General features: G+C 54.8%; 1 protein-coding gene across 1 annotated transcript in view; it reads left to right on the top strand.

The window, feature by feature from the left end:
- The first annotated feature begins 4,581 nt into the window (after positions 1-4,581).
- The window catches only part of LOC144951448 (reticulophagy regulator 2-like), a 44,276-nt gene continuing 34,112 nt past the window's right edge, over positions 4,582-14,745 (top strand). The window contains exon 1 of the mRNA XM_078881715.1: positions 4,582-5,378. Within this exon, the coding sequence (XP_078737841.1) occupies positions 5,137-5,378 (242 nt within the window). The 5' untranslated portion in view covers positions 4,582-5,136. The remainder of the gene's footprint in view (positions 5,379-14,745) is intronic.

Consider the following 14,745-nt stretch of genomic DNA (forward strand, 5'->3'; position numbering starts at 1 on the left):
CCGGCACACTGAGGAGTGAGATGCCCCTGTAGTTGTTACAGTCTGTGCGGTCCCCCTTCTTAAAGAGGGGGACCACCAGGGCATCCTTACAATCCTGCGGAACCCGTCCAGTGGTCCAGACTGTTGTTATGATGTCATATAGGGCAGTCTGTGCACAAACGCCACCCTCCCTCAGCATTTCGCTTGGGAGATCATCTCTGCTTGGTGCCTTTCCTGGTCTCAGACTCCGGATCGCCTTCAGTACTTCCTTAACAATGGCACCTCAGCCAGCCACTCACAGGGGGTGACTTCTTCCAATATTTTAGGCACCGCAGCCTCAGCAGGGTTATCCTCACTTTGTGCCATGATGTTTTCCTGGCTGAGGGATTTCCCCTCCCCCAGGACCTCACAGAAATGCTCATCAAATCTGCAAACCTGTTCCTGGGGATCGGAGATTGGATCACCGTTTTTTCACCTAATGATGGTAATAGGTATGGCGCTGCAGGTTACTTTTTTGGAGTTAAATGGTGATTTGTGATCGCGGGCCACTGAGGCAGACTCCATCTCCTCAGCAACCCGCGACCACCACCCATCCTTGCAGCGCCATACGGCTCTCCGAACCTCTCTGACGTGGGATGCTGTAGCCGATGAGAGTGGGCCTGTCGCTTTTTCTCAACTATCCTGAACATCTCCTGTCAGCCAGGGTTTCTGGGGAGGTCTGGACCGCGTACCAAAAGCAGCCATTGCAGCTGCATTAGTCACAGTCCTAAACGTCGCCCATTTACCCTCGACATCAGGAGGAGTGGGGGACGATGCCAACCCCAGCTGCAAGCGATGATAAAATTCTCGCTTGCAACTTTCATCAGCTAACTGAGACCAGGCCACTTTAGGTTGGAATGGGGTCCTGGATGTACACCCACCACCGGAGTGGAAGAATGGCAGGCGCATCTTACAGATGACTAGTCGATGGTCAGAGGGCAGATCAGCTCCACGGTAGGTCCTGGTGTCAGGGACATGGGCTCGCATCCGCTGGTCCGTCACTATGTAGTCCAGCAGATGTTCTTGCTTGGACCCGGCATGCATCCATGATGTTGTGTGGATGTGCCGATGCCGGAAGAGTGTGTTGGTAATTACAAGCCCATGGGCTGCACAAAAATCTAGCAGCCTCCTACCGTTGTTATTGAGCTGATCTGGCCCATGCCTTCCAATCACTCCAGACCAGGTGCCAGCATCATGACCAGCTTGGGCATTGAAGTCACCCAACAAGATGACTCTGTCCCGAGTGGCCAATTTAGCCAGCACCTGTGACAGGAGGTCATAGAAGGCATCTGACTCCACGGATGTTCGTCTTCGGTGGGGGCATAAGTAACCACGACCACCACTCCTCGCCTCCGGTTGGTGGGAACACGAGCCCAAAGTATCCTGGGGCTTACAGGTTCCCACACCTCACCGCCAAGCTCCCACGCCCCCTTCATTCTTTTGTTTAGAAGAAGAGCCACACACTGTTGTTTGGCAGTCCCCTGCCCCGAGTAGAGGACTGTCCACCCCTCATGGTGGAAGGAGACAGAACCGGTCCACCGGACCTCCTGAATGCCACAGAGATCCAGGCGGTACCGGTCCAGCTCCCGACAAATGAGTGGCAGCCTCTCCTCCTCAGTCAGCATTCGAACATTCCACGTGGCCATCCGTAGTGGCTTTTTGTTGTTTCTGGAGGAGCCCCGAGGGTGATGATTCAATCTCCTGGCTCCGCCAATTTGGGTTTGGCCAGAAAACGTCATAGATGCCTGTCCCCCGGGGCCTCCGGCACAAGCTTATTAGTTACATATTTATGTTGAATTCGTAGTTTCGTGGTAATGAATTGAAGGTGGGGTTACCAGCCCCTCGCACCTGTCCAGAGCCCTCGTTTAGCCACTGTGGTGGACACAGACGCCATGAGGGGGGAGGGCCAATGGGCATTGGCCCTCCCCCCACAGCACTGTCCACGACAGTGTTGCCCATCCGGCACCGCGAGGAGGTAGGGGGTTGTTTTGCCGGACCACTAAACACACACACACCCACGTAGGGTCTTGTCGGGGGGTCACCTGGTACCATCGGTTTTTACCCGAGGGGCCCCTAGCGGGGATGTCCCACGGTTTCCCAGCGAAAGGAAATTGGCCGACCCCCCCTCCCCCCCCCCAGGCCAAATTGCATTGCGGCCCCCGTGAATTGGCTTAAAATTGTATGGGTGCGATGAAGCTCACCGGGCTACCCGCAATGAGACACAGCACAGGGAAGGGGCCGGGGGGGGGGGGAAATCTTACGCGGGTAGCGCAGACGAGGAGGTGGGAGGGAAATTCCTAGACCCACTGCAGATGTGTATTCCACAGGATGGCCACCCCGATCAAACCGTTTGAGTCCGGGGTGGGGAGGACGGGTGCGCAGACAATGAATCGAGGCGTAATAGAAAGCAATGCTCCAGGTAGGGGCGGGGCATCGGTTTAAAATCAAAAGGTAGGCGCCCGATTGGCCACGCAGGGTAACACCACGTGACCCTGGATCGTCGGATTCCGAGGGCATAAATGGAGGGAACGAAAAAGCGTTAAAGAGTTCTCCAGCCGTTCAGCCGCCCGGTCCGACTCCCAGCCACTCGCAGCATCCGAGAGACGCTAGCGAGTGCCGCTACGACTCGACCCCAGGCAGAGACCTCTCGGATCATCATCCCTCCGACTCCCACAGCGTCCGTGCGACACCGTGAGTGCGTCTGCGAGGTGAGAAGTAGAATGGGGGTACACCCAGGGATTCAATAGGGTATAGGCTAGGTGCTGCTCGTAGAATATTTACTCTGGGCCGCACAGGGTTTTCTTTAGACGCGCCATTAATAAACTTCAGTTCAGAAGATCAGTATAGTGTGATTTCTGTGTGTGTGGGTGAACTTCGGCGTGGTGTCTGTGATTTTTGGAGTGGAACGACTGTGTGCGGGGTGCGTGAGAGCGAGCGCGGGGCTGCAGGGTGTCGGCGCGGGGTTTGTGTGTGAGGTGCGCATCTATTACCATCTATACGACCGCCACTGGTTATGTGGGTTTTCGCGAGGTGTGTAAAAAACGCGTGCCTGCTGCGCCGCGTGAGTGATTAAGGTGGGGGTCGGGGTGCGCTAAATCCACTCCCCGCCGTTTGCGCGTAGATTACCATCTCTACGACCGCTACGGTTTACGCGGGGTTTCGCGTGTGTGTAAGACGCGCGTCTACAGCGCCTTGCCAGTGATTTGAGTGTGCGCGAGGCGCGTGTACTGCAGCACACAGAGCCACCGTCGCGTGCACGTGCTTGCGCTCGTGTGCATGTTTACACAGCGCGTTTACATAGTAAAAATAGCCTTAATGGGAGGCGTGCACCCAGGGTCCTGTCGCAGCCATCCCCTTTTTCGTGTAGCATTAGTAGTGGTACACCGTGGATTAGGGCTGAACCGCGGGGAGGGGCACGTGTATATTCATACGGCTATTTTAGTGCCTTTGTGTGCAACGAGCGCCTGCACGGGCGCGCGTGCACGCAGCCACATCCGCATTAGTGGTGGTGTACGTGGGAGTGTGTGGGATAACTCCGGGCGGTGGTGAGCCAGCCACTTAGCCATGTCCCTTAGAGAGGGCGCTGGTGCGGGGGTGGGGGGGCGATCACCCGATCAGCAGGGGCCCGGCGAGAAGTGGCCGAGGAGGAGGGGGGAGTGGAGGGGGTGAACATCGCGCCCTGCAGGCTCACGGGGAGCGGGGAGGTGAGCGACAGCCCTCACAGATTGTCCACACTGAAATCAGTGCCAGTTTAATCAGCAAATGGTTTCCTCTTTCGTGCACGACTCTTTATAGCCAGATGTTGTGAGACCTCGCAGCGGCGGTAGTAACATGGGCAGCAGTACCAACTGTAGAAAGTTATCACCGAAGGTCGACGATAGAGAAGTGCCTAGGGCCTACAAGAACCGTAATCCGGCCCTGTATTAGGTATTGGGGTTTTCATCACTTGCCACCCTCAAGTCTAAATACAGAAGCAGGATAAATGCTGAACCTGACCTGAGGCTAAAGATGATCAAGATTACACCTCACTTCACGGAACTTTGCTCACAAAAAAAGAGGCATATCCATCACATAAAGGTAAGACAATGGTTACTAAAATGCGAGTTATGTGCTTTCATTTGTAGAAGACACCAACGTTTATTAGATTAGATGTTAATGGCAGAGATGATTGTGATGGTAGAGGTGATGATGATGGCACAGATGATGGTGATGGTAGAAAAGGTGATGATGATGATGGAAAAGATGATGGTAGAGAAGGTAGTGTTCATGGTAGATATAATGGTAGAGATGATGGTAGAGAAGGTGATGATGATTGCAGAGATGATGCTGATAGTAGAGAAGGTGGTGATGATAGACATTGATGGTGATGGTAGAGAAGGTGTTGATGATGGCAGAGATGATAATGGTCGAGGTGATGGTTATGACGATGGTTGTGGAGGGGGAGGTGGTGGCCCGTGACGCGCCAGCCCGGGCATCACCACGCCCCCTGCCGTGACGTTCCTGGGGGGTCCTTTAACTCCGAGATGATAAATAAATAAACAAACACAAGCACTGCCCAGAAGCGCATTGCGAGGCGCCCCGTTAACAACAGCATGATTGCCAGCAGCACACGGATAACTCCAGCAGCACACGGATAACTACAGCAGCACACGGATAACTACAGCAGCACACGGATAACCACAGCAGCACACGGATAACCACAGCAGCACACGGATAACTACAGCAGCACACGGATAACTACAGCAGCACACGGATAACTACAGCAGCACACGGATAACTACAGCAGCACACAGATAACTACAGCAGCACACAGATAACTACATCAGCACACAGATAACTACAGCAGTACACTGAACTACAGCAGCACACGGATAACTACAGCAGCACACTGTGAACTACAGCAGCACAGAGTGAACTACAGCAGCACACATAACTACAACAGTACACGGAGAACTACAGCAGAACACTGTGAACCACAGCATCACACTGAACTACAGCAGCACACGGAGAGCGCCCAAAGAGCGGAGTCGCAGCGCGCACGCAGCAAGCAGAGCGAAGCAGCCTCCCACTACGACCGTCGTCACCCCCCGCTGCGACAGCACAAAACGTCGGTTCAGAATGTCCGTCGCGGCCGAGGCGGGGCCAGGAGAGAGACGAAGAATCGAGGAAAGAGGAGCCGACGAGGAGGCTGAGAGAGGAGACGAGGAGGAGGAGGCGGCGGCCTTGTCGCCCACGGAGCGCAGGCTGCACGCCGCGCTGGGCCCCTACGAGGCGGCGCTGCGGGCGGCCCAGGGCGCGCTCGTGTGGGAGCGGCCCGGCCGCAGCGCCGCACTGGGGCTGGCGCTCAACGGCCTCTTCTGGTGAGTGGTGGGTGAGTGGGTGAGGGGGTGGGTGAGTGAGTGAGGGGGTGGGTAGGTGAGTGGGTGAGTGAGGGGGTGGGTGGGTGAGTGAGGGGGTGGGTGAGTGAGTGAGTGGGGGGGTGAGGGAGTGGGGGGGGTGGGTGAGTGAGTGAGGGGGTGGGTGAGTGAGTGAGGGGGTGGGTGAGTGAGTGAGGGGGTGGGTGAGTGAGTGAGGGGGTGGGTGAGTGAGTGAGGGGGTGGGTGAGTGAGTGAGGGGGTGGGTGAGTGAGTGAGGGGGTGGGTGAGTGAGTGAGGGGGTGGGTGAGTGAGTGAGGGGGTGGGTGAGTGAGTGAGGGGGTGGGTGAGTGAGTGAGGGGGTGGGTGAGTGGGTGAGTGGGTGAGGGGGTGGGTGAGTGAGTGAGTGAGGGGGTGGGTGAGTGAGTGAGGGGGTGGGTGAGTGAGTGAGTGAGGGGGTGGGTGAGTGAGGGGGTGAGGGGGTGAGGGAGTGGGGGGGTGAGGGAGTGAGTGAGTGAGGGGGTGAGGGGGTGAGGGAGTGGGGGGGTGAGGGAGTGAGCGGGTGAGGGAGTGGGGGGGTGGGTGAGTGGGGGGGTGGGTGAGTGGGGGGGTGGGTGAGTGGGGGGGTGGGTGAGTGAGGGAGTGAGGGGGTGAGGGGTTGAGGGAGTGAGGGGGTGAGGGAGTGAGGGGGTGAGGGGTTGAGGGAGTGAGGGGTTGAGGGAGTGAGGGGGTGAGGGAGTGAGGGGGTGAGGGGGTGGGGGTGAGGGAGTGAGGGGGTGAGGGGGTGGGGGTGAGGGAGTGGGGGGGGTGAGTAAGTGAGGGGCTGGGTGAGTAAGTGAGGGACTGGGTGAGTGAATGGGTGAGTGAGTGAGTAAGAGAGTGAGTGACGGAGTGGGTGGGTGGGTGAGTGAGTGGGTGAGTGAGTGGGTGGGTGAGTGGGTGGGTGAGTGAGTGGGTGGGTGAGTGAGTGGGTGGGTAAGTGAGGGGGTGGGTAAGTGAGGGGGTGAGGGAGTGAGGGGATGGGTGAGTGAGGGGATGGGTGAGTGAGGGGGTGAGGGAGTGAGGGGATGAGGGAGTGGGGGAGTGGGGGGGTGGGGGAGTGGGGGGGTGAGGGGGTGGGTGAGTGGGGGGGTGAGGGAGTGGGGGGGTGAGGGAGTGAGGGGATGGGTGAGTGAGGGGATGGGTGAGTGAGGGGGTGAGGGAGTGAGGGGGTGAGGGAGTGGGGGAGTGGGGGGGTGGGGGGGTGAGGGGTTGGGTGAGTGGGGGGGTGAGGGAGTGGGGGGGGGGTGGGTGAGTGAGTGAGGGGGTGGGTGGGTGAGTGAGGGGGTGGGTGAGTGAGTGAGTGGGGGGGTGAGGGAGTGGGGGGGGTGGGTGAGTGAGTGAGGGGGTGGGTGGGTGAGTGAGGGGGTGGGTGAGTGAGTGAGTGGGGGGGGTGAGGGAGTGGGGGGGGTGGGTGAGTGAGTGAGGGGGTGGGTGAGTGAGTGAGGGGGTGGGTGAGTGAGTGAGTGAGGGGGTGAGGGGGTGAGGGAGTGGGGGGGTGAGGGAGTGAGCGGGTGAGGGAGTGGGGGGGTGGGTGAGTGGGGGGGTGGGTGAGTGGGGGGGTGGGTGAGTGAGGGAGTGAGGGGGTGAGGGGGTGAGGGGTTGAGGGGGGTGAGGGGTTGAGGGAGTGAGGGGGTGAGGGAGTGAGGGGGTGAGGGGTTGAGGGAGTGAGGGGTTGAGGGAGTGAGGGGGTGAGGGGTTGAGGGAGTGAGGGGTTGAGGGAGTGAGGGGGTGAGGGAGTGAGGGGGTGAGGGGTTGAGGGAGTGAGGGGTTGAGGGAGTGAGGGGGTGAGGGAGTGAGGGGGTGAGGGGGTGGGGGTGAGGGAGTGGGGGGGGTGAGTAAGTGAGGGGCTGGGTGAGTAAGTGAGGGACTGGGTGAGTGAATGGGTGAGTGAGTGAGTAAGAGAGTGAGTGACGGAGTGGGTGGGTGGGTGAGTGAGTGGGTGAGTGAGTGGGTGGGTGAGTGAGTGGGTGGGTGAGTGAGGGGGTGGGTAAGTGAGGGGGTGAGGGAGTGAGGGGGTGAGGGAGTGAGGGGATGGGTGAGTGAGGGGATGGGTGAGTGAGGGGATGGGTGAGTGAGGGGGTGAGGGAGTGAGGGGATGAGGGAGTGGGGGAGTGGGGGAGTGGGGGGGTGAGGGGGTGGGTGAGTGGGGGGGTGAGGGAGTGGGGGGGGTGGGTGAGTGAGTGAGGGGGTGGGTGAGTGAGTGAGTGAGTGGGGGGGTGAGGGAGTGAGGGGGTGGGTGAGTGAGTGGGGGGGTGAGGGAGTGAGGGGGTGGGTGAGTGAGTGAGGGGGTGGGTGAGTGAGTGAGTGAGTGGGGGGGTGAGGGAGTGAGGGGGTGGGTGAGTGAGTGGGGGGGTGAGGGAGTGAGGGGGTGGGTGAGTGAGTGAGGGGGTGGGTGAGTGAGTGAGGGGGTGGGTGAGTGAGTGAGGGGGTGGGTGAGTGAGGGGGTGAGGGAGTGAGGGGGTGAGGGAGTGGGGGGGTGAGGGAGTGAGTGAGTGAGTGAGGGGGTGAGGGGGTGAGGGAGTGGGGGGGTGAGGGAGTGGGGGGGTGAGGGAGTGGGGGGGGTGGGTGAGTGGGGGGTTGGGTGAGTGAGGGAGTGAGGGGGTGAGGGGTTGAGGGGGTGAGGGGTTGAGGGAGTGAGGGAGTGAGGGGGTGAGGGAGTGAGGGGGTGAGGGGTTGAGGGAGTGAGGGGTTGAGGGAGTGAGGGGTTGAGGGAGTGAGGGGGTGAGGGAGTGAGGGGGTGAGGGGGTGAGGGGGTGGGGGTGAGGGAGTGGGGGGGGGTGAGTAAGTGAGGGGCTGGGTGAGTGAATGGGTGAGTGAGTAAGAGAGTGAGTGACGGAGTGGGTGGGTGGGTGAGTGAGTGGGTGGGTGAGTGAGTGGGTGGGTGAGTGGGTGGGTGAGTGGGTGGGTGAGTGAGTGGGTGGGTGAGTGAGTGAGGGACTGAGTGAGTGAGGGAGTGGGTGGGTGAGGGAGTGGGTGGGTGAGGGAGTGGGTGGGTGAGGGAGTGGGTGGGTGAGTGAGGGAGTGGGTGGGTGGGTGAGTGAGGGAGTGGGTGAGTGAGAGAGTGGGTGAGTGGGTGAGTGAGTAGGTGAGTGAGGGACTATGTGAGTGAGGGAGGTGAGTGAGGGACTGGGTGAGTGAGGGACTGGGTGAGTGAGGGACTGGGCGAGTGAGGGAGTGGGTGAGTGAGGGAGTGGGTGGGTGAGTGGGTGGGTGAGTGGGGGAGTGGGGGACTGGGTGAGTGAGGGAGTGAGGGAGGGAGTGGGTAAGTGGGTGAGTGAGGGAGGAGAAGTGGGTAAGGAGTGAGTGATTAGTGACGAGTGAGCGGTGTCTATGGGACCTTATTTTGGCAGTCTTTTGATGCTGTTCTCTGGTCTAACACTGGCGTTGTTCTCTGGTCTAACACTGGCCTTGTTCTCTGGTCTAACACTGGCCTTGTTCTCTAGTCTAACACTGGCCTTGTTCTCTGGTCTAACACTGGCCTTGTTCTCTGGTCTAACACTGGCCTTGTTCTCTGGTCTAACACTGGCCTTGTTCTCTGGTCTAACACTGGCCTTGTTCTCTGGTCTAGCACTGGCGCTGTTGTTTGGTCTAACACTGGCCTTGTTCTCTGGTCTAACACTGGCCTTGTTCTCTGGTCTAACACTGGCCTTGTTCTCTGGTCTAACACTGGCGTTGTTCTCTGGTCTAACACTGGCCTTGTTCTCTGGTCTAACACTGGCCTTGTTCTCTGGTCTAACACTGGCCTTGTTCTCTGGTCTAACACTGGTGCTGTTCTCTGGTCTAACACTGGCCTTGTTCTCTGGTCTAACACTGGCCTTGTTCTCTGGTCTAACACTGGCCATGTTCTCTGGTCTAACACTGGCGTTGTTCTCTGGTCTAACACTGGTGCTGTTCTCTGGTCTAACACTGGCCTTGTTCTCTGGTCTAACACTGGCCTTGTTCTCTGGTCTAACACTGGCCTTGTTCTCTGGTCTAACACTGGCCTTGTTCTCTGGTCTAACACTGGCCTTGTTCTCTCGTCTAACACTGGCGTTGTTCTCTGGTCTAACACTGGCCTTGTTCTCTGGTCTAACACTGGCCTTGTTCTCTGGTCTAGCACTGGCGCTGTTGTTTGGTCTAACACTGGCCTTGTTCTCTAGTCTAACACTGGCCTTGTTCTCTGGTCTAACACTGGCGTTGTTCTCTGGTCTAACAGTGGCCTTGTTCTCTAGTCTAACACTGGCGTTGTTCTCTGGTCTAACACTGGCCTTGTTCTCTAGTCTAACACTGGCGTTGTTATCTGGTCTAACACTGGCGTTGTTCTCTGGTCTAACACTGGCCTTGTTCTCTAGTCTAACACTGGTGCTGTTCTCTGGTCTAACACTGGCCTTGTTATTTGGTCTAACACTGGCCTTGTTCTCTGGTCTAACACTGGCGTTGTTCTCTGGTCTAACACTGGCCTTGTTCTCTGGTCTAACACTGGCGTTGTTCTCTGGTCTAACACTGGCATTGTTCTCTAGTCTAACACTGGCCTTGTTCTCTGGTCTAACACTGGCCTTGTTCTCTGGTCTAACACTGGCCTTGTTCTCTGGTCTGACACCGGCCTTGTTCTCTGGTCTAACTCTGGCCTTGTTCTCTGGTCTAACACTGGCCTTGTTCTCTGGTCTAACACTGGCGTTGTTCTCTGGTCTAACACTGGCCTTGTTCTCTGGTCTAACACTGGCCTTGTTCTCTGGTCTAAGACTGGCGTTGTTCTCTGGTCTAACACTGGCCTTGTTCTCTGGTCTAACTCTGGCCTTGTTCTCTGGTCTAACACTGGCCTTGTTCTCTGGTCTAACACTGGCCTTGTTCTCTGGTCTAACACTGGCCTTGTTCTCTGGTCTAACACTGGCCTTGTTCTCTGGTCTAACACTGGCCTTGTTCTCTAGTCTAACACTGGCGTTGTTATCTGGTCTAACACTGGCCTTGTTCTCTGGTCTAACACTGGCCTTGTTCTCTGGTCTAGCACTGGCGCTGTTGTTTGGTCTAACACTGGCCTTGTTCTCTAGTCTAACACTGGCCTTGTTCTCTGGTCTAACACTGGCGTTGTTCTCTGGTCTAACAGTGGCCTTGTTCTCTAGTCTAACACTGGCGTTGTTCTCTGGTCTAACACTGGCCTTGTTCTCTAGTCTAACACTGGCGTTGTTATCTGGTCTAACACTGGCGTTGTTCTCTGGTCTAACACTGGCCTTGTTCTCTAGTCTAACACTGGTGCTGTTCTCTGGTCTAACACTGGCCTTGTTATTTGGTCTAACACTGGACTTGTTCTCTAGTCTAACACTGGCGTTGTTATCTGGTCTAACACTGGCGTTGTTCTCTGGTCTAACACTGGCCTTGTTCTCTAGTCTAACACTGGTGCTGTTCTCTGGTCTAACACTGGCCTTGTTCTCTGGTCTAACACTGGCGTTGTTCTCTGGTCTAACACTGGCCTTGTTCTCTGGTCTAACACTGGCGTTGTTCTCTGGTCTAACACTGGCCTTGTTCTCTGGTCTAACACTGGCCTTGTTCTCTGGTCTAACACTGGCCTTGTTCTCTCGTCTAACACTGGCCTTGTTCTCTGGTCTAACACTGGCCTTGTTCTCTGGTCTAACACCGGCGTTGTTCTCTGGTCTAACACTGGCGTTATTCTCTGGTCTAACACCGGCCTTGTTCTCTGGTCTAACACTGGCCTTGTTCTCTGGTCTAACACTGGCCTTGTTCTCTGGTCTAACACTGGCGTTGTTCTTTGGTCTAACACCGGCCTTGTTCTCTGGTTTAACACTGGTGCTGTTCTCTGGTCTAACACTGGTGCTGAGAGGAGGCCACATAGAAGAAAGATATCTCTATTGTCAGCCGATCAGTTTCGAAGACAATCGGAGCACGTTTGTTTTTGTTTGAACGTTTTACCACAAGCATGACGTGTGGTTTGTGCAGACTCGATGTCTACGTGGTGTTTGAACGTCTTCACACCTCGTATTTTTTCACGATGAGTGTGCGTTAGAGTGATGCGGTTAGCGCGCTGCGCAACGAATCCGGCGACCCGAGTGCGATTCCCGCTCACGGCCACCAACAACACCATTAACGATTATAGGAGCCGGTCGTGGGACTCTCCTAGGTCGACTCGGCCTACAATGAGTGCCTGGTGCGATGTTGTAAATATCGTCACTAGGGAGACAAAGGTGACTGGGCGTGGTGTTGGTCACCCACCTCATCATGGTCTTCATAGGTGCTACTCACTAACAGCAAATCCCTTGTCCCCCCCCCCCCTCCGTTTGAGCTACCTGGGGCCCTAACCTTATGCTTGGTTTGCTTATGCCTTGGTGGCCCCACCGGTTGGGCAGGCAGCAGAGGCATAGCAGCGGGCAGAGCGACGATCGCCACCCCACGCTTTCCAGCGGATTGCTGCTCGCACACACGGGTGACACTTTACTCGACTCGCGTCTCAGCAGCTTACGGGCCGTCCATAATTGACGTCACGCGATTTTGGACGATTTGTTACCCCCCCCCTTCGTCACACAGCGTCACAAAAAGTCATACCCCCCTCCTCAAATATGACGTCACAAAGCTCTGCTTCCCTCACCCAAAAAAAATAAAACATGCTTCAAATCGCTTTAAACTATTGTCATTGTAGTTCGTATTTAATGTGGCACTGCACGCTGATGTTGTAGGAGAAAACATTTCTTAAAAAGCCTATTTAATTAAGTAGAACGTGTTGTCTATATTTATTTAAAGTTGCGCATTTTGATGTGACGTCACATTTCTCACACCCCCCCCCCCATCGTCACACAGTGTCACAAATGTCTGACCCCCTCCCCCCCCCCTAGGTGCGTGACGTCATTTATGGACGGCCCCTTAATGCTTTACAGCCTTTTCCCTTTCTGGAGTTTATAACGGGAACGGGCGTTGTGTTTTGAATAACCACTGCTACAGTGCTCCTCATGCCCACTAGAGTGCCTGGCAGCCAACTATTCTCGAATGTTGCAGCACAGGGAGTGTGTCTTTGTGGGGAGTGACCCGAGTTCGAGACCCGAGTTCGATTGCCGCTTATAACCAACATCAGTGACAATTGTGTCAATCAATCCTGGGCCTCCCCTAGGTTAACTCGTCGTCAAATGAGTACCTGGTCGAGGATGTAAACATCACCACTTGGGAGACAAAGGTGGCAGAGAGTGGTGCTGGCCACCCACCCCATTGTGTACCTTGTCGGCCTTCAATGGTGCTCACTAACAGAACTTACTTCAGCAGTCTGTTAATGCTATACAGGGAACCTTTGTCTTTATTTTGTGTCTTTGCCTCTGTGTGTGTGTAACTTTATCCAGGCCTGTGGCCCGAGTACCGAACGGCTTAAGCGTTTCTGTAAATTATGTGGGTCACAATTTGTCGCATTTCTGATTCTCTAAGGGATTTACTCAAGGGGACGGCGTACATTTCCACGAGATTCCACAGGCAGGTGGGACCACCCAGAATTCTGCTATTATTCTCGTCCACATACACACGCTCTTACAAACAAACATGCACGCGCAGTGTACCTCTCGCGCCTACTCATGTCCCAATCCCCCGTTTTTGGTTCGCACCGCTGTCGCCAGCGTAGAATCTCACCCATATTCGGAAGAACACTGGTAGACAGAGTGGAACAATGCGGAACATCCAGAATAAGCTCCTCAAATGAGACCCAAACATCACATCTCCTTGTTGTGACGTCTCTTCGAAGAGGCCGGTGGAGCATTCAACCGCTTCAGAACATCAGCAGGCCGATGCACGCTTCTCCTTCATGAATGGAAAATTAAAGACAAGCTACAGTGCGATTTGGGACATGCAACCAAAACTATGGACCACGTAGTAAACCACTGTAGTCTGCGCTCCTTCAACGGAGGAGGAGCAGTACAACTTTACAAATGATCTTGAAGCCCTCGTGGCCTGCAGACCACGGCATTTGCATTCGGCTCCTGAACATATTGCTGTACACAATATAGTAAAATAAAATGCGAGCAATGCAGTACAACAAATACAACACGATTTAAACACTAAACCTAAAACAACATAATCATCCAATTACTGAATTGGATAATTACAGAGGCGTCGTGCGTTACCTCCGCATGCACAGCCTCTTTTGGATGATTGACTCTGTAAACGGAAAGTGTGCTGGCCGGGTCGGTAGCAATGTTAAACGTAGATGTCCATTGGGGTCATTTACTCACAGGATGAGGACAATGATGTTGGTAAAAGCCATCCAGAATATTCTATGTCACGGTCACACAACAAGTGGGGTCAACACTGATGATGCATTCCTAGTTTCACACGTATCTATTTGAACATGTATTTCTTCTAGATGCATACCAAGTACTGCATCGAGGAGCCGCATACTTTAACGTTTAAGACGTCATGAGCTTCCCAACAATTTGAACAATTGATGCAACTGGGATTGTGTACTCGAATGTAAACTTCTTGAGTAAATATCATGGGCAGATATACGTGGATGGAAGGTCGTGATTGCCGACATCTTTGAGAAAGGACATTGCAAATGGTGGATTCTGTGGACCGGTCCCTTTGGTCAACTCAGCTTTAAATGAGTACCTAATGCAGTGGGTCAACATCAGCTTTGGGGAGGCGAGAGGCACCCGGGCGCGGTGCTGGTCACCACCAGCCTTCGTAGATAATCTCCAGCAGCCCTTTACCCACCTGCATGGAAATAGCTGTTTAGGAGATCTCTGTCGTTACGAGTGTGTGTGGGACGGCATATTTTATGTATGCATTTTGTATGTCAGCTTAACGCAGAGGCTTGCGCGACCAGTATCCATTATAGATGTTTTTTTGGGTTAGATCCTGTTAATATAAATGTGTCGTTAAACTCGCCACCACCCAACACAGCCAATTAGTAAGGTTTTTCACGTAAACAAAACATGGCAATTAGTTCCTAGTTCAGCACACCAGTTGTGTGTTAGAGAGTAAACCCATAACATTTACAATATGAGTTACACATTTATATTTACGCGATCTAACCCCCCAAAAAATCTCTGGATATATTGAATGTGTGTATGCGTTGACGCTTAATCACTGATCAACTCTTACAACTGATATGCGTGGCTCTATCTCGGCAGATTTGTCACAAGGAGACCATTAAATGACTCTATGGAGGGTAGTGCAGGTCATGCAGCAGTAGCAGAAGTAGCAGCAGCATGCTCTAGCAAGCATTTTTATTTTTGAGTATTTCTAAACTACTCTATACGTGTTTGGCTGATAATGTAACAGACACTTTTCCACCAAAAACTGAATCCATAGTTTCAGTTGTTCACAGCATTTTAAAAAAAACCTCGCCAAAATTGAATTATTTCAC

Source organism: Lampetra fluviatilis, chromosome 62, assembly GCF_964198595.1.
Source record: "Lampetra fluviatilis chromosome 62, kcLamFluv1.1, whole genome shotgun sequence".
Lineage (NCBI taxonomy): Eukaryota > Metazoa > Chordata > Hyperoartia > Petromyzontiformes > Petromyzontidae > Lampetra > Lampetra fluviatilis.